Below are 20523 nucleotides of genomic sequence, written 5' to 3'. Positions count from 1 at the left end.
TATGTCAAACTGTCTTTACAGACAGCGTCTTTTACTTTTTTCTCAAACGTTCATGGAAGTGTAATAAAATTAATCATATGCAAGACAATAAAAATTTCACTAAATTTTTTTAAAAGCAGAAGTTGTACAAACCACATTTTCTAACAATTAGATGAAATGAGACTTGAGTAAAAATGGTTTTAAAAACAGCAAAAATAAAATGATTAAGGAATTCCCTGATGGTTCAGACAGTAAAGAATCTGCCTGCAATGTAGGAGACCCAGGTTCTATCCCTGGGTTGGGAAGCTCCCCCAGAGAAGGGAATGGCTACCCACTCCAGTATTCTTGCCTGGAATCCCATGGACAGAGGAGCCTGGCGGGCTACAGTCCATAGGGTTGCAAAGAGTCGGACACATCTGAGCAACTAAGCCTTTCAGGAATAAAAAAATATCCTCTTAAAGAAGAAATTCATATATGAAAAAGAAAGTCAATATTAAATCAGTGTAATTAAAGCCCTGATCAAAGAAGTGTCCATTTTCCATCCCAGAAGAAAAGCTACAGACAGGAACAAAAATGACCCCATCAGAATGTCAGTCACATCTCAGCCACCTGGTAAAAGGACATTTCAGCACCTTCCTAAAGAGTCTATCACTCTGGATTTAGTGATAGTCTGTGATCATAAACAAATTATTTTAATCACTTTCACACATATCTAGGTGAAAGTTGTCCCAATATTTTTATTGAAATCTCAACTGAGTTGAAATCTGCCTCAAAACTACCATCAAGATTCCAGGCCCTCAAACTTGGAAATCTCTACCTTTTCCTGAAGCATTTTCCAAAATGTAATTAGCAGCATTTTACTAAACACTGGGGTGTGGAGAGGGGGAGATCCAAAGCACCTGGGGCACAGTGAGTTAAACTAAATGAAAACATTTTCACGACTGCAGAACTGTTCAGACTCTTGTGCAAATATACATTACATGCAAATACGCATTACAAACTCTTGGACCCTTTTCCTCTAAAGATCTTGGGACCCTGGAGAGTTGTAGCATGCGTTTGGGGAAACACTGTCTGCTGAATTGTTTCTATGAGGGTTTTTGCTTTGTTTTGTCTGTTGCCTTGTTCTTGCCATCAGGGCTATTTGTTTCACACTTATTACGGCTACAAGGATTCTTGACATGTGGGGGTGATGGGGGAGAAATAGAGACCCTTCTCCAGAAAAGTACTGGCCATCATTTCCGTGATATCACAAAGTTATTAGGCTGGCCAAAAACTTCTTTCAGGTTTTCCGTAAGATCTTACAGAACAGCCTGAACGAACCTTTTGGCCAGCTCAATATAAACAGGCCATAGCTCTTCTTGCCAAATCTTGGGGTTGATGTTTTTCAGTCACTCAGTCATGTCTGACTCTTTGTGAACCCATGGACTGCAGCACTCCAGGCTTCCCTGTCCTTCACTATCTTCCGGAGTTTGCTCAACTCACGTCCCTTGAATCTATGATCTCATCCAATCATCTCATCCTCTGTTGCCCCCTTCTTCTGCCCTCAAACTTAGGGAAACAAAATAAAATCTAGATTTTATAAATTAGTTACTGAAAGAAGGTTTGGAAGCAGGTTTGCCTAACAGAAGTCATCAAACACAATTAGATACAGGAGAAAAAATGATTTAAAAAAAAGAAAGTATCTTGTGTTCATGTACACTATCCTTTAAAACACTGTCACCTTAATGAAGGAAGCAAAGTTTAAAAGTTTTCTTCTTCTATGAGCTCTTTGTTAATTTTTTCACTATAATATTTTTCATGATTACTAATATTCCAGCTCAACAAATGCCTGACAACTTTTAGCTTAAGCCCATTTTCTGCAATTGCTCATGCAGTCATCTCCCTGTGTCCCTCAATGAACCCTTTGTCCTTTTGACCATTCCACCTGCCATGGAACGCGTAACACCTCTGTGCTCAGTGCATTATTCAAGCTCCAGTCACACAGAAATCTTCCAGAAGTAAACCAATTATAAACTTCTGCTGGTTTTCCTTTCTCAAAAAAATGGCTTTGTATCAGTCTCCTGGAAATGAGTCTTAGGTAAATGTTCCCATCTCAGGTCCAGCGAGGCCATGCCTAATTAACTATTGTTGGCATCACTGATGAGAGAAGCAGGGTTTCGGAATGCATGTGCCAACAAACAACTGTAATAGCAGCCCCATGGAAGCCGCAGGAGTGGGCTTCTTTGTGAAAATGGGAAGGCGTTCAAGGCAATTATGGAAACCTCCAGAGAGGTTGTCTTCTTAAAACCCTCCCTACCCAGGAAAGACATCAGGCTGGTAACTTAGTCTGCAGCCTCATGGTTGCCTCTCGGCAGGCATCTTCTGCCCACTTTGTTTTACCAGCTACTCCCTTAAAACTTCCATAAAAGACTTCACTCAACCTCAGCAGGCTACCCTGCTAATGGCTACTAATGAAGTAAGAACCACTACGCTCTCAAAAATCATTCATATCGCCTTGTTAGCCCCTAAACAGCTGTACCTCCTGTCCCCCTAATTCAGAATAAAGCTCACCCCTAAAAAGACGGCCTATTTCACTTGTGTACTGACTAGCTCTCAAGTGTCACCTAGAAACATCCATCAGAGAATCGAATCCTTCTCATCACAAGAGAAGAGCAAAAGACACATTTAAGTTAAATACAAAGCAACGGAACATGCTGTGACTAGGTTCTAATGAGCTTTCTCAAACTGCCCCAGTCTGCCAATACCACTTTCCCTAACTGAAACTGATTCACTTTGAGACTGATGGGAGTGATTCATCTCTAGATGTGTATTCACAGATTTGCTGATTATGAAGAAAAGGTGATTTTAATATCCTTTTTCTGTTAAAAATAGATAAAGTTATATTGCTGATGATTTGGATAAGAGCTGCTGCTGTGCTGGGCTCAGCTGTGTTCAACTCTTTGCGACCCCATGGACTGTAGCCCACTAGGCTCCTCTGTCCATGGAATTTTCCAGGCAAGAATACTGGAGTGGGTTGCCATTTCCTACTCCAGATTGAATAAGAGAGTAAATAAAAAATAATTATAATCCACTACCCTAAGAAAACTATCAGTAGAATCTGTATTTATTTCTTTTTGGTCCTTTACTAGGATTTTGTTACAACATAATTTTAATTTTATTATATATTGTGTATATATATACAATCAGTTCAACAGAAAAAATGATCACCCATTATCATTAAAAAAAAAAGAGAATAAAAGCTCTAAGATCTAATACTGCTTACTAGTTGTAGACACTTGGCTAACACTTGCCATGTATCAAGTCATGTAATCTTGATAACCCATAGAAGAACCACTTCAATGGTTCCAATCCACAGGTGAGAAAACTGAGGCTGAGAAAAGCTGAATAGCTTGCCCATGACTACACTGCAAAACACAGAGCTTAGACCCCAATCCAGGTCACTCTGACTCCAAAGCTTGCTCTTCCATTGTGCTCAAAACCCTAGAATTCAGGGGTCCCTGTGGTCAATGACTTCCCCACCCATGCACACCTCAGCTCCTTCAGAATGGCCTTTCGTGTTCAACTCCTCAACATCAGGACCCTTTACTGATATCTGTCCTTTCTTTTGGCCCATACAAAGATAGGTGTCTGTCGATTGATTAAACGACAACACTGATTTATGACTTGCTCACTGAATCTTTGATCTATCACGTGTAAGTCAATACTTCCCATTTGACATGTTTTAAATGGGAGCTCTTTATAAGATGTTGTGAATATGACATTCTAATTCTCAACACTTTCTTTCTTCCCCTTCCCCTCTCCCTGTCCCTTCCCTTTCACTTCCTACACTACCCTCCATTTTATCTCTAAAAATAAAGCTTCATCAGCTACTCCCTTAAAATTCCCATAAAAGACTTCATTTGACCTCAGCAGGTTACCCTGCTAATGGTTACTAGCACAGGGACTATATATGTCTGGCGAAAAACCCTACTCTACTCTTTAAAAGCCACAAGCTCTCCCAACACATCCATCCTATTTCTGATCACTTTTTTTTCCCCTCTCTTGCCAACTCACGTCATTTTAAATTTTCAGTGAGCTTCCACTTTCTTACTCTCTAAAATGTCCATCAGAAACTCTCTTGGGATGCCAATACTCCTGGCTACCTACAGGCAATCCAGAACATGAACCAAATACTTTAACAAGCATTGCAAACAACACATTAACAATCATTGCAATTATTGAGGAAGCTTGAGATGGATGATTAAACAGGTCTTTTGTTGGCTTTGCAATGGCAATAATATTGTATTTCTTTCTTTTAGCATTATTTTAATACTATAATTGGGATGATTATCCAACAGAATTCCTGGCAAGCATCTGGAAGACATCAGTTTGAAAGAACTCAATAAATACTAATTCTCTCATTATAAGAGAATAATAAAATTTTTAAGGTTCATGTTGAAAAACACTCAACATACATGTACCCTGCTTTAAAAATGTCTATAATTGTTAAACATAATCCATATTACAAGAGATTTACCAGTTATGAATTCCACATAGAAATATATTTTTTCACCCATCAGCATAACCCCCAAGTAAAATACAGCTAATTCCACCCTTGGGGTATCATCCACATTTAATTTATCACTGATCTATTGGAAGAAAACTGTTTCTCCTTAGGGCTTGTCCAAAAGTAAAAATGACTAGTGTGCATTACAGAATGAACTCATTCTGTCCATGATGGGAGAAAGAGCTTTTTCAAAGAAGTCACAGAGTCAATTACTCTCTTAAACCTGAAGAGGACAAAGCCCATACATTATTGGAAATGTAAAACCTAAAATTGAGTATATATGTTTTTCACTTCAAGTAACAAATTGTCTTTCTTACTCTGTTCTACTCATTTAAAAGGAATGAAAAGCTATCCCTTTTCCCGTCTCTTCTTCTCATTAACTCTCCTCAAACTTCCCTAATGCAAAGAGATTCAGTCGGTAGGCTAAGTAACAAGGCAATAAACATCAGTGAATAAGATCTTTCCCTTTTTCTCACAGAGATCAGTTGATGGAAGATGAGACCATCTTCCAAGATCTTCTTTTCTTGAGTTTTTGTCCCCCATCAATATGAAATTATCCCCAACTTGACCTCAATGGCTCCTAAACTATTAGCAATTGTTGACTGTAAACTTAAGACTTTGTGCTTCGGTATGACAAAAGTACTAAGTGTTCCCAGAGACAAAAGCTCTGACATACAGCAGCTGCTACAATGGCAGCCCACTTTTATAGGTGCACATAGTCATCAAGCTGCGTGATTATACAATATCCAGTGGTTGAGTGCAAGTCACCAACCCACCATTTTTGTCTGTAATGCAGAGTGCTATGGATGTGATTCAGCTGAGAACAGTGTTGTTTCCCAAACATGATCCCATTCTTATTCCAAGAAGCTTTGATGGGTCTTTGCTAAGTGCATACAAGCTGATTCAGATCTAAAATTCAAATTAAGAAGCCAGATGCAGCCAAGGTCAGCTGAAGGACTCTCAGAGTCTCCATCAGATAGGAATAGACCTCAAAGGCCAATAATCGATAGTTCTCTGGCCACCAGCTAAATGTGGGACTTCTAGGCTTTGGTTTTTGTGTTTATGAATGATAGATATGAGCTACACAATTTCCCAAACCCTTCTGAATTCTAAAGTTTTATACTAGCTGTCACTGAGCTTCTCCACAGGGTCAAAGATAATCTTTTTTTTCCTTAATTGGACTATAATTGCTTTACTATTTTGTGTTATTTTCTGTTGTTTAACAATGTGAACCAATCAGCTCTCTCTCTCTGTCTCTCTGTCTCTCTGTCTCTCTCTCTCTCTCTCTCTCTATATATATATATATATATACACATACACATATGAGGACAGTGCAAAGTTGGCTTAAAGCTCAACATTCAGAAAACTAAGTTCATGGCATCCAGTCCCATCACTTCATGGCAAATAGATGGGGAAGCAGTGGAAACAGTGACTGACTTTATTTTTCTGGGCTCCAAAATCACTGCAGATGGTAACTGCAGACATGAAATTAAAAGAGGCTTACTTTGTCAACAAAGATCCATCTAGTCAAGGATATGGTTTTTCCTGTGGTCATGTATGGATGTGAGAGTTGGACTATAAAGAAATCTGAGCACTGAAGAATTGATGCTTTTGAACTGTGATGTTAGAGAAGACTCTTGAGAGTCCCTTGGACTGCAAGTCCAACCAGTCCATCGTAAAGGAAATCAGTCCTGGGTGTTCATTGGAGGACTGATGTTGAAGCTGAAACTCCAATATTTTGGCCATCTTATGTGAAGAGCTGACTCATTTGAAAAGACCCTGATGCTGGAAAATATTGAAGGTGGGAGGAGAAGGGGACGACAGAGGATAAGACAGTTGGATGACATCACCGACTCAATGGACATAAGTTTGGGTGAACTCCGGGAGTTGGTGATGGACAGGGAGGCCTGGCATGCTGCAGTCCATGGGGTCACAAAGAGTTGGACACGGCTGAGCAACTGAACTGAACTGAACTGAACACATATATGTGTATACACACACACACACACACACACACACACATATCCCCTCCCTCCTGAGCCTCCCTCCCACTCCATCATCCCACCCCTCTAGGTCATCACAGAGCACCAAGCCGAGCTCTCTGTGCTGTACAGCAGCTTCTCATGAGCTACCTATTTTATACGTGGTGGTGTATATATATCAATACCACTCTCTCAAACCATCCCACCCGCTCCTTCCCCCTGAGTTCACAAGTCTGTTCTCTAAGTCCGTAGGACAAAGATATTCTAACAAGTGAAAAGAACAGTGACCTGGACCCATGGACAATTACTCTGACAGAAAAATCAAACCTGTCTTTAAAAAGGAACCCCTTTCTCCAGTAGACTTTTCAACATGCAGAGTTTCATAGACGAGACAGTAAGAACAGCTGTCGAAGGAGATCATGGATCTTGCCTGCCCTGAGGCCCTCAAGGCCACAAGCATGTTTTAAAACAAACATGCCTTGTTACAGCAAAGCTGGTGATGCACATTTCTTGGATTAAATTCTTGCGATCTCTAAGTATGATCCACAAAAAATACTAGTTGTCTATCTTTTACAATCTGGGAAACAGTAAAAAAAAAAAATCTCTTTAGGCAAGCCAGCATATGGAGAGAAGGGCAGATGTACTTTTATGAAGCAGTTAGCTGAGTGGTTTAAGGTATGCCTTCTCAATGGAGAAAAAACATTGCATTTACGCTTGAATATTTCTTTGGAGGGAAAGGTGTTCTCAGTTATCATCTTTTCCAAATCCTTATCACAGGCTTGCAATGAAAATGCTTATCCTTCAGGCTAAGTGATATATATTTGCATACACACATATTATTATAAATATGCTAATAACATTTTGCATTAACACAGAGGATGGAAGTACTTTATTAGATACTTTAGCTCATGACTCCACAGGACATCCATGAAATAGCTCGGGGAGAGGGACGGTTTGCCAGCTTTTTCAAATGGCAAGAAATGGCCTGATAAGATATCTGAATGATGACTTCAAGTTTGGACTGGTTGACACTACACTCCTCTTGTAAAAAGATCATGACCCTTATTTGTAGTGATTCAATGTTTCATTCTTCTACCCTTCTTGTCCACCCTGGATCCTTCCAGTCCATGGCCAAGGAAACCACTGGAAATGGGAAAGTGGCTGGAAGGTGACCTCAGGGCATTTTTCCAAGCTTCACCCCCTCAGTCTCTGCTTCACTCCTCTCAATGCATCCATGTCCTTTAAACTGGCATCTCAGCTGACCTGCATGGTGTTACCCCATTTCAGCTGAATAATCTCACTCCAATCTCATTCTTCTTGTTTAACTTGAGGGCTTTTTGTTATTTTTTTTAGGGTAAACTAACAGATATTTATTAAATCATGATTCTAACCTTCCTATATTTACTTAGCGTGCTTGCATTTCTAAAATAAAAGGAAATAACCTTTCAGAATTGCAATGAAATTTTAGTTAATTTTATTTAGACTGGGAGTACTTTTTAAAGTTATATTTGTGGACTTTTTACTTCTGGTAACCATGAAACAAAAGTAGAATATCAGTTTTGCTGCCTCAAAATATGGCAAGACGAAAAAAATCACAGGAGGATATACAACACCCATGATCGAATTTGTTTAGCTGAGAAAACTTTCAAACTTTTTCTTTGCTTTGGTTTTGGCCTTGGTAAAATATGAATTTTAATCTTCAGCCATTTGTCCTCCTGCGACAACATATATTGAGGGCTATTTAAAGATAAAGCCCCTAAAAAGTGTCCCCTGCCCCTCACATCCACACTCACCCTGCAGATGAAGAGCACAGTATGCCACTGGGGTCATTAGAATGCTGCTGGTCATGACCTCAGCCCTGCACTCTGTCCAAGGAAGGAAACAGGACAGAGAGAAAGCCCCCAAGTCAGAAACAACCAACCCTGGCTTCCTCGGACGCCTGAAGTTCCCCAGCAGGATGTCAGGGTTTCCTGAAGGTTTCCAGGAAAGCCTCAAAGAGCCCCTTCAGTCCAACGCGGGTAGGGCTGACGGAGGAACTTACCATGAGGGCACTGTAGGTGTAGGGATAGTGGTAAGCCAGATAGCAGGCATCTTCGGCGTGAGGGAAGGTGACGGCAAAGGTCAGCGTGTAGTAGCACTTCCCAGAAGCTGCCCCCGTCCCAGCTGTTCTCTGGCGATAATGATTTCTAGAAGAGAAGGGAGAGAGAGGCGAATGAGTGAAAGGTGGGAAGAATTGTCATTTAGATGCCATAGACCCAAAATCACTGGAGCCATGAAATTCAAAGACACTCGCTTCTTGGAAGAAAAGCTATGACAAACCTAGACAGTATATCAAAAAGCAGAGACCTAACTTTGCCGACAAAGGTCCATCTAGTCAAAGCTATGGTTTTTCCAGCAGTCATGTACAGATGTGAGAGTGGGACCATAATGAAGGCTGAGTGCTGAAGAAATGATGCTTTCAAATTGTGGTGCTAGACAACACTCTTGAGAGTCCCTTGGACAGCAAGGAGATCAAACCAGTCAATCCTATTTCCAATTTCCCAAAGGAAATCAACCCTGAATACCTACTGGAAGGACTGACGCTGAAGCTGAAGCTCCAATCCTTTGACCCCCTGATGCAAAAAGCCAACTCATTAGAAAAGACTCTGATGCTGGAAAAGACTGAAGGGAAAAGTAGCAGGTGGAAGAGGATGAGATGGTTTAGATAGCATCACTGACTCAATGGACGTGAGTCTGAGCAAACTTAGGGAGATAGTGAAACATGGGAAAGCCTGATGTGCTGCTGTTCATGGGTTCGCAAAGAGTCGGACGTGAGTTAGTGACTGAACAACAACGAAGATCAAAAGCTAGTGAGTGCCTTGGACCCAGATCTGCCTGCAAAGCCTCTGTTCTTTCCACAACAGCACTTTCTTCCCAAAGGCATACATTTGTTACCCCCAACATGGTTCAGCTTCTTGCAGCTTGAGAATGTATGCTTTCCTTTGTCAAAGATGAAGACCCAATTTTGATACTTCAGAGAACGGTACCAAAGTAAATTGCCCCCAGAAGTACATTCCCAGCAATATTTTCCCCACACGCTGCCAGTTACATTCCCCTTTTGCCTCTTGATGCTGAGACAGGCTGGCAGGCTTTCCTGAGAAATGCTATCATCAAGGCTGTATTACAATGCAAAATACACCCAGACACAGAAAGATGCAATTCCACATTTGAACATTAACAACATTGGCTTTCTTGTCCATTATGTTTTGGGGTTTCACTGGGGAGAAGGGTGGGGAGAGGAAAGAAATAGCAGGTAATTATTCTGTGTGTTCTTGCAAGTATAAAAAATACAGACTATTCTCTTCTGCCATTTTATCACTTTCATGACACCTCCGCCAAAAGAATCAAGCAATCGAGAAAGGAAGAAATAGAAAATCTACTCTCTTGTTTCTAGTGGTTTGGTGGTTTTTCAACACAGGAAGTCCTCTACAGACAGACGAGTTCTGTTCTGAGTGTGTTCATAAGCCCAATTTGTTGTTAAGTCCAACAAAGCTGGTCTAGGTATCCAACTAACATAATTGGGTATATAGGACTGTACTGTAAAAGGTCTATAATTCTTTTCACACAAATAATACATTACAAACACAAAAAAATAAAGAAAACTTTTAATCTTATAATACAGGACTTACAAAAGTACAGTGTGGTGGTACAGTAGTACAACAGCTGGCATGCAGGGGCTGGCATCGAGTGAACAGGCAAGAAGGGTACTGATGGAGGTGGGAGATGGTAGAGCTGAAGGGTCGTCAGCGACAGGAGACGGAGGCTAAGCTGCAATTCCACTTACACCTGATATGCCGTCACTCACACGGATGGCACAGGTTCTGGTTCCTGGCTGGATTCAATTCTATCTCCCTCTTGAAAAAGCGATTCAGTGATACATGTTCACATCTCTGAGAGTTCAAAACTTGAAGGTTCATATATAGGAGGCTTACTGGACTCATACAACGAAGAATGGGAGGAAGAGAAATTCACAGTTCCGTGGACTATGACCTGCATTTCTCTCGCCTCAGCTTCTGCCAACATGGCACTCTGGGTCCCTGATCATTCTAGGGAAAGAAAGAAGTTTCCAGTGATGTAAGTGTCAAATGATGATGCCGCCCAGCTTCTCAGCTGCATATTAATAGGAGCCATAGCCTTTGTGACTACAGGATTAGAAACTTCAAAAAGGCATCTTCATCCATGGTGGTCTCTGGTCCTTGATACCTAACTGGTCTACTCTCTCCAGATTTCCCTAAAGTTCTATAGTTTCTGCAGGGCTAAGGTTCTGATTATTAGCAAGTATGTAAAGAGGCAGATGGTAACTCAGAAAGCATGCAGACCACATATGCTCTACCTCTTATTCTCTCTGACTTCACTCGTAAAGGCTCTACTGCAAACACGCATTCAGTTTACACTAGCAATTATACCTCTCTTTGAAGTGAAATGAGCCAGTCGTCATTTTGGTCAAATGGTCAACATTTTGACAACTAATCAAAATGTGGAAGAGAATTTTACATGCACGAGTGTGAAAGCACACATACACCACACATATATACTCATGAAGGTAAAGGCATTACCAAAAGAGGGGTCTAGCTACTCGCCATTCAGAAGCCATTAAAGAGGCCAAGTTGGTGGAAAAGAAAGTTTGCTTTATTTAGATGCTTAGAAGCCAACAACTAGGGGGAGGGTGGACTCCTGTCCAAAGGCCAATGCCCCCTCACTCCTGACAATCAAGGGGCGAGGGCTTTTCTAGACAAAGGGAGGGGGCTTCGTGCAGATACAACACACACACAACCCAGCTGACAGTCATCTTGAAACTGGTCATCAGTGGTCTGACCAGCATCATCTTGATGCTTTTAGGTACAGCTCATCCTCAGCTCCAGGGTCAGCTTGCTTCCACGCCTTTGAGGCCAGTTCTTGGAATCGTGGCGGCTTACTTCATGGCCACAGTTGGGTCATCGTGTAGCTAACTTGTTTCACCTGGTGGGAGTTTCAGTCTCTATGAGACAACTCACAGGATGTGGCTCAGAATATTATCTACAGCCCTTGAGCAGGAACTGAGTGTCACTGACTATGCTTAAGGACTACCTTATCGTTGTTATTTGGTCTCCTTTGTCTGTTTTCCTTCGTTTCTACATGATCTCACTTCTCTAATTAAATTTGTTCTTTGGCTAAAGTTTTTCTACAGGCAAAATGCAGGCTGAGAACATGGGGTACAAGGACCATAGGGTCCTGCTCTCTTTCAAAGGCAGGTAAAAAGACACAACTAGTGCACTGGGCCTCCCTCATAGCTCAGTCAGTAAATCATCTGTCTGCAATGCAAGGGACCTGGGTTTGACGCCTGGATCAGGAAGATCCCCTGGAAAAGGAAAGGGCAAGTTACTCCGGTATTCTTGCCTGGAGAATCCCACGGACAAAGGAGCCTAGCAGGCTCCTTTGGGGTCGCAAGAGTCAGACACGACTTAGCAACTAAAACCAAACCAGTGCCTTGTCATCCCCAAGTTTTTCACCTACATGGAGTAGAACCAGAGCCTGCATCTTTACTCAAGGTTAATAAGATGCCCCCAGGGTGAGTGGGGGTGGTCTCATCTCACCTGAGTCTTGTTTCTTTTTAGGTTTCCTACTGCATAATTAGGGCTAACCAGGTGGCTCAGTGGCAAAGAAGCTGCCTGCTGATGCAGGAGATGTAAGTTCAATCCCTGGGTCAAAAAGATGCCCTGGAGGAGGGCATGGCAACCCACTCTAGTCTCCTTGCCTGGAGAATCCCATGGACAGAGCAGCCTGGTGGGCTCCACAGTCCATAGAGTCACAAAGAGTCGGACATGACTGAAGGGACTAAGCATGCATTCGGGCGTACAACAAGCACAGTTAACAGGATTCAACCGCAAATGGGCCTGAATGGGATTGTGGGCCAACTCCAAAACCAAGTTTTTGTGGTTTTTTTTTTTTTTTTTATTCTATCCTCTGTCTCATAAGAATGGATAAAAAGACAAGTCATCTTTTGGTTTAATACAGCAAGAATTTGAAGTTTTGGCTTTCATAAATCAGGGCTACCTATAAACTTAAAGTCTAAAATAACTGAATGATAAATAATTCAGAGGAGAGCTAGTGAACGTTATTTATTCACTATCATTCTTTATGTCATCAGTATTTGATGCCACCAAGATGCTTCTATTAATTATTAATCATTGCTAACATTCACGGAACATCTAGTATGCACCAGACACTGTTTTAAGAGTTCCATGGACTTTATCTTATTTCATTTCATCTTCAGCACAGATCTATCAAGTGGATACCATTAACATCCCCCTTTACTGATGAGGAATCTGAAGTTGAGAGAGGCTGGAATAATTTTACCCAAGATCACATTATTAATGGGTGGTAGAACTTTGACTCCCAGATCTTTCTCTCCTTGATCTGTTCTTCTAGTGGGAAAAGAAGCCTGGGGAAACTCAAGTGTGCTCTCGAATTAGACCCTAGATGCATTGTGCATGCATGCTAAGTTGCTTCACTTCAGTTCAGTCACTGAGTCGTGTCCAACTCTTTGTGACCCCATGAATTGCAGCACACCAGGCCTCCCTGTCCATCCTGGAGTTCACGCAAACTCATGTCCATCGAGTCAGTGGTGCCATCCAGCCATCTCATCCTCTGTCGTCCCCTTCTCCTCCTGCCCCCAATCCCTCCCAGCATCAGAGTCTTTTCCAATGAGTCAACTCTTTGCATGAGGTGGCCAAAGTATTGGAGTTTTGGCTTCAGCATCAGTCCTTTCAGTGATCACCCAGGAATGATCTCCTTTAGAATGGACTGATTGGATCTCCTTGCAGTCCAAGGGACTCTCAAGAGTCTTCTCCAACTCCACAGTTCAAAAGCATCAATTCTTCAGCACTCAGCTTTCTTCCCAGTCCAACTCTCACATCCATGCATGACCAGTGGAAAAACCATAGCCTTGACTAGACGGACCTTTGTTGGCAAAGTAATGTCTCTGCTTCTGAATATGCTATCTAGTTTGGTCAAACTTTCCTTCCAAGGAGTAAGTATCTTTTAATTTCATGGCTGCAATCACCATCTGCCGTCATGTCCAACTCTGTGCGACCCAATGGACTGTAGTCTGCCAGGCTTCTCTGTCCAAGGGATTCTTCAGGCAAGAATATTGGAGTGAGTTGCCATGCTCTCCTCCACGGGATCTTCCCAACCCAGGGATCACACCTGCATCTTTTATGTCTCCTGCACTGGCAGGCGAGTTCTTTACCACTAGTGTCATCCGGGAAAGTGAAAGTCACTCAGTCGTATCTGACTGTTTGCAACTCCATGGACTATACAGTCCATGGCATTCTCCAGGCCAGAATACTGGAGTGGGTTCCCTTTCCCTTCTCCAGGGGATCTTTCCAGCCCAAGGATAGAACCCAGGTCTCCTGCATTGCAGGCGGATTCTTTACCAGCTGAGCCACCAGGGAAGGCTAAAAATAATGAAGTGGGTAGCCTATCCCTTCTCCAGTGGATCTTCCTGACCCAGGAATCAAACTGGAGTCTCCTGCAGTGCAGGAGATTTCTTTACCAACTGAGCTATCATCTGAGAAGCCCCCTGGATATGTCATCTTGGGTCAAGGATAATATGGAAAGATCAGTTATTCCACAGTTAAAAGGCTCCCCTCTGCTTTTTCATTCCCTGAACCATTTATCTTTGGAAGGATCTGCACTTTTATAATCATAAAGCCTTCAATGAAGCAAGGAGCAAAGTACACAAATGCATAGTTATGAACTCCATCTATTTCCATTTGTACTTTAAAACAGGACGGGAAGTCATATTTTTTATTTTATTTTGGAGAAGCCTTTTTTTTTTTTTTCTGGCGTGTGCATGAAAGAAGTAAATGCCAAGACAGAATGGGAATTAGATAATTTCATAATGACGATGGCTCTGTTTAACATGGGTGTATCATTTCACTTAACAGGATCTAACAAGGCAGAGCTGCCAAGTCACCAGGCTGCCGTGTGTCTGCGGCATTTCTAATATTCTGGAGAGCACCAAATCTCTCTACTGAGATCCCCGGCAAGAATGCGCGACAGCAGAGCTCTTGTATGACATTCATCTTCATGAGTGAGCTGTTCCGTCCCCTCTCACGAGCAGAGATAAATGTCGGAAGAGATCAGCCGTGGTGTATTACATGGCCACTCTGAATGGGCAGCTTCTCTCCCTCTGCCCTTCAGCAAAAAAAAAAAAAAAAAAAAAAAAAATTGCTTCAGACCAGAGCTGAGAGAGAATTCAAAAAGGTGTGTAGCTGTGTACATTCGAGAAGAAGCAGACCTCAGGGAAGTAAATAAAGCAGAAACTAAAACTGCCCTGGCCTACTTTTATGAGAGGTGTGGAAAAACAAGCCTGCCCATTTCTTTCTTCCCTCAGAGGATCCCTTTTGGTTTTCTGGCTTAGTGGTCTGTAAGGTGGGTGGGCAAGGGGGTGGGTGGAGGTACTCCAGGGAAGGGGCAAGAAGATCAAATCAACTGAACATGGGGAGAAGATGTGAGACTTCCCCTTTAAATATGTCACGGTCTTAGAAGAAAGAAACAAAGTGGTTTAACATAAGGGTTGACACTGATGCCGGTATGCTGTGCAAATCAACCTACTGTGATGAATAATTGTGAAACCAGTTAGATTTCAGAGTTAGGAAAAACACTGACTGAAACTACCCACCCTGACTAGGCACCACAGCAACCACTTGCATGAGTTATTTTACAACAGGAGGTCCTGGTAAGGAATAATGGAACTAACAAGCCATCATCAACCAGAAGAATTCAGGGAAGGTCAAAAAGAGACGCTGCATGTCCAGTCAACCTCCCAGAATCCTTCTCGCTGGACTCCATATTGGTTGAGCAATGCACACACCACCAGGAAGGAACCCAAGTCAGAATGATTGGCCAGAGACAACCCAGAAACTAATCCCATCACCGTAAAAACTGAGACGTCGAACCACGTGTCAAAGCAGTCCTCCTGGGTTCCCTTACCCTGCTCTCCACCTGGGCCCCACCTTAACAACAAACTCTCCTGATTTGGCAATGTCTCCTTGGACAATTCACTTCCCAGTGTTAGACAAGAACCCACTCTCGGGTCCTGGAAGGGGTCCCCCTTCCTGCAACGATAGAGTAACAGTGTTATCCATTCTTCTCTGTTGTTTCCCAGGGCTGGAATATGACAAATACATTACATTGCATATCGATGGTTTTCATATGTCAGATAGTTAAGTATGGATTGCTACACAGGAGCCTTCCCGAGGGAGGGATGGGAATAGCTCACCATCTCTAATGGCAACCCACTCCAGTATTCTTGCCTGGAGAATTCCATGGACAGAGGAGCCTGGTGGGCTACCATCCACGGGGTCGCAAAGAGTCAGACACGACTGAGTGACTTCACTTTCATTTTCTGGCAAGGTACTTAAATTTGCAGAAGACTTCTCAAGTGGATTTACAGATTATATTATCTAAATTAAACCCTACAATACAGACAATTCATTTTTTTCTAAATTCAGCTTGGAATTCAGAGATTGATAATAATATTACATTTTAAGCACGAATGACAAAGAGAATGGAAGAACTGACATGATCTACCTCCTACCCTTAATACTAGCTCTCAAGAATTCTTATTTGTGTAAAAATTCACTAACTAGATCTGGGGAGTTAACCACAATTTTTCAAAATTATCCACCAGACACTTTACAACTATATATTTTATGGTCAACTTTAGGGGTACAGGATGCCCCGAGTTATCAATAGTATAAAAATATAATAATTTTACATTTAAAATTTCAAGATTTAAATTTTAAATGATTTTTCTCATCTTTTCCCCATGATTTAAAATTCTAGACTTTTTGCATGTTTTCTAAGGGTACATAATATACTAGTACAGCTAGACTTATATAATTGAATTTTTTAAGTTTTGAACAAGTTATCAAAGTCCATCATGGATTGGGGCTTCTTTGCTGGTCCAGTGGTTAAGAATCCACCTGCCAATGCAGAGGACACAGGTTCAGTCCCTAATCTGGGAGGATCCCACATGCCATTGAGCAACTAAGCCCGTGTGCCACAGCTGCTGAGCCTGCATGCCTAGGGGCCGTGCTCTGCAACAAGAGAAGCCATGGCAATGAGAGGCCTGCACACCCCAACTAGAGAGGAGCCCCCAGTCACCTCTACTAGAGAAAGCCCGTGCTCAGCAGCGAAGACTCAGCCCAGCCACAAATAAATAAACAAATCATTTTTTAAAATCCATGGATTACTGTATGTTATCAAAATACTTTGGAGATCACTTTTTAAGTGATAATGCTCAGACCCCAAAAGCAGTCAGCCCATTTCCTTAATTGATCATTATTGCTATCACTTTTTAAGGGAAATGAATATCCCATTCTTTCTGAGTGCTCTCTTTTTTCCTTTCACCCTCCCATAGATATACTCAGGTACCATGGCTCCTGGTTCTTTCCACAATAAGCACCCAGCCGATCCTTTAGAACGTGGTACTAAATCTAAGAATGTAAACAGTCAAAGGACTTCTGAGTGCCTGATGACACATTGGAGACAAAGAAATAAAGAGGCAAAGTTCTTCCAAATAAATATATTAGAATAATACAGTATACTAACGCATATATATGGAATTTAGAAAGATGGTAACAATAACCCTGTATGAGAGACAGCAAAAGAGACACAGATGTATAGCACAGTCTTTTGGACTCTGTGGGAGAAGGAGAAGATGGGATGATTTGGGAGAATGGCATGGAAACATGTATAATATCATATATGAAATGAATCGCCAGTCCAGGTTCAATGCATGTTACTGGATGCTTGGGGCTGGTGCCCTGAGATGACCCAGAAGGATGGTACAGGGAGGGAGGAGGGAGGGGGGTTCAGGATGGGGAACACGTGTATACCTGTGGCAGATTCATGTTGATGTATTGTGAAGTAATTAACCTCTAATTAAAATAAATAAATTTATATTTTTTAAAAAAGCAAGGATGAAGAAAAAAATAATCTTCTAGAGCAGAGTGAAAAATTAACATCATATATTAATGCATATGGCGGCTCAGATGGTAAAGCATCTGCCTGCAATGCAGGAGACCCGGGTTCGATCCCTGGGTCAGGAAGATCCCCTGGAGAAGGAAATGGCAACCCACTCCAGCATTCTTGCCTGGAAAATCCCATGGTTGGAGGAGCCTGATAGGTTACAGTCCATGGGGTCACAAAGAGTCAGACATGACTAAGCGTCTTTGCTTTCATTTTTTCATGGAATGTAGAGAGAGAGTACAGATGAGCCTGTTTGTGGGGCAGGAATTAGAGAACAGACATAGGAGAACAGACCTAGGGACACAGGAGGGAAAGGGGAGGGTGAGACAAACAGCGAGATTAAGTCTGACATATATGCATTCCCATGTGTAAACAGACAGCTGGTGGGAAGCTGCTGTATAACACAGGAAGCTCAGCTCAGTGCCCTGTGATGACCTACAGGGGTGGGATGGGGAGGGTGGAAGGGGAGTGGGAGTCTCAAAAGGGAGGAGATATATATATACATATAGCTGATTCACTTCATGGTACAGTAGAAACAAACACAACATTGAAAAGGAATTATACTCCAGTAAAACAATTAAAAGCCAATGACGCACTCTAATAGAAAGAAGATGCAATTAATTGTAATAAAATACCATATATTTTTAAAAAGATTGTGATAAGTAAAAGAGGGAAACAAATACATTTTCTAATCTAAGGCATTTTACCTTAGGGAAAATTACCCTGATTTGTGGTTGAATAGAGATACACATATCTATCCTGTTGTTAGATCACATTATTGGAAATATGTTAACACAATGTGGCCAATCATTGTAAAACAAGCTATGTGACTGTGTAGCAATCTTATCCATTCATCTGCTTGGATTCATGATTGGAAGATGAAAAATGAATTACATTACACATGCATGGTTTTCATGTTACCCCTCTGTTGCTCTTTAATCACATAACAATTGTCCTGTTAATGAATCTAAAAGCTATTAACATTAACACAGGCATTCTTTAGGCCAAGGCTCTGCTTTGGGATGTCTGATTTCTTCCTTCTCTTCTGGGCAAATACTTAGTCCCTTAAGCTGATGCTTTATCCTCCAGCCCAAGGAACCAGCCTCTAGGGGGAGCTATTCCCTCTCCACCCCTACTCCCGAGGATGCTGAAAGTTAATGCTTGTCTAGTCTCCTACTAAGCTACAGATCCGAGCCTGCTGCAAGCTGGGTCTTTCATGCTTATTTAGGATTACTATTTAAGGACACTTAAAAGTTATTCCTTTCTAAAACTTTTCATATATTTCTGTATTTTATTGGCTTTTTATTTTTCAGACCCCTGTGCTGGGTCTTCATTGCTGCCTGGGTTTTCTCTAGTTGCGGCAAGCAAGGGCTACTCTCTAGTTGTGATGTGCAGGCTTCTCATTGCGGTGGCTTTTCCTGTGGCAGAGTACAGGCTCTAGGGCACGTAGGCATCAGTCACTGTGGCACACAGTCTCAGTCGCCCCGTGGCATGTGGGATCTTCTTGGACAAGGGATTGAACTCATGTTCCTTGCATTGGCAGGTGGACTCTTAACCACTGGACCACCAGCTCAGTCCTAAAAGTTATTCTTGATACACCAACATCCAAATTCATCTTTCATTATTTTCTACTGCAGCTATGGCTGCTATCACTGTAAGGTGATTTTAGTCTCAGTCTCTGTGGACCGTAAAAATATCCTAAGAGTCTGTAGCTAGGTGGGCAAGCAAGTAACTGCTATGGAAAATAAATAAAAGCATATGACTTTGCTATTGTTCTGAAGAATATAAGGAAAATACTAGCCTACCCAGGTCCATATTCTAATACATGCAAGACTGAAGGCTGTCGACTCTTTTATTATTAATATAAACAGTTAGCCCAGCTCTGTGCTTTATAGACTGTCCTTGCTTTGTGGTGATGTTTGCCCTTATGTCTGATAGAGCAATACGGCTCTAGACCTTTCTCTCTGACAATGCTCCTGTCCTCACAGTCTCAAAACCCGAGAGGCATAAGCATTTTTCACTCTCTTTCTTTTTGATAATTGTAACAATCCTAAACTTTCCAATGCCTGATAATATTCTCCAGGGCCCCTTGTCATCTCAGAAAGAGATACAACTTACTTTATCCCAGAAAATAGGTAGTAGCCTATCAATCTTTACAAGAAACTAGCAATGAGCTAATAATTAATTACATCACTTCTACCTGTCCACAATTCCTCTCTCTCTCTCTCTCTCTTTTTTTTTTTTTTGTCTTATGAATTTCTATTTTATTTTCTATCAAAGGAAACTGCACAAATAAGCAATTCATGGGCCTGGAATGAATTTGTTTTATCAAAATGCATGGATAATTCAAATTTCATTACACCTTTACAGGATAAATTGATGAAACTGGCTACTGATCAAGAGTTGAAGATGAATTCTGAAAATACTTTTGTCTTTTACTTTTTTCCAAAACGCTATCTTGCTGTGGAGGAATAGTTACTTAAGTGTACTTGTCAGAAATTCACGCTTACCTACTTTGGAAAACTGAAGTGCAGGATGGATAAGAATAAGCCAGAATATCTGAGACATTTTTGTTCACTGAGACAAATGGAAATAGGAAGGAAACTGAAGGCTGACGCACTCGTCATAGGTTAAGCCTGTATCCAACAAAAGGTCTAAAGGTGTTGACGTGTTTAAATAAGAATAGATGACTTTTCACAGAACCAAAAGATATTTCTTGTGGTCTACTGTGGGTGTCATTTAACATGCTTATGCTTCTGAAAGACACAGCATTTGTCATTGAGAGGGTGATAAGTAAACCAGAAAAGCACAGATTGATCAGGTTTATAAGATTAAAATGGAGAAGCAGGAAGGACTTCCCTGGTGGTCCAGTGGCTAAGACTCCATGCTCCCAGTGTAGGGAGCCCAGGTTCAATCCCTGGTCAGGGAACTAGATCCTGCATGCCACAACTAAGACCT

General features: G+C 41.6%; 1 protein-coding gene across 1 annotated transcript in view; it reads right to left on the bottom strand.

Annotated features, from left to right (window-relative positions):
- Window positions 1–20523, bottom strand: part of AGBL1 (ATP/GTP binding protein like 1) — an 843984-nt gene that overhangs the window by 705721 nt on the left and 117740 nt on the right. The window contains exon 14 of the mRNA XM_018066611.1: window positions 8549–8693. Coding sequence (XP_017922100.1) covers window positions 8549–8693 — 145 coding nt within the window. The remainder of the gene's footprint in view (window positions 1–8548; window positions 8694–20523) is intronic.

Source organism: Capra hircus, chromosome 21 (genome assembly GCF_001704415.2).
Source record: "Capra hircus breed San Clemente chromosome 21, ASM170441v1, whole genome shotgun sequence".
NCBI classification, from domain to species: Eukaryota; Metazoa; Chordata; class Mammalia; order Artiodactyla; family Bovidae; genus Capra; species Capra hircus.
Note: the sequence above shows the minus strand (reverse complement) of the source record. Positions and strands in the feature narration are given on the sequence as shown.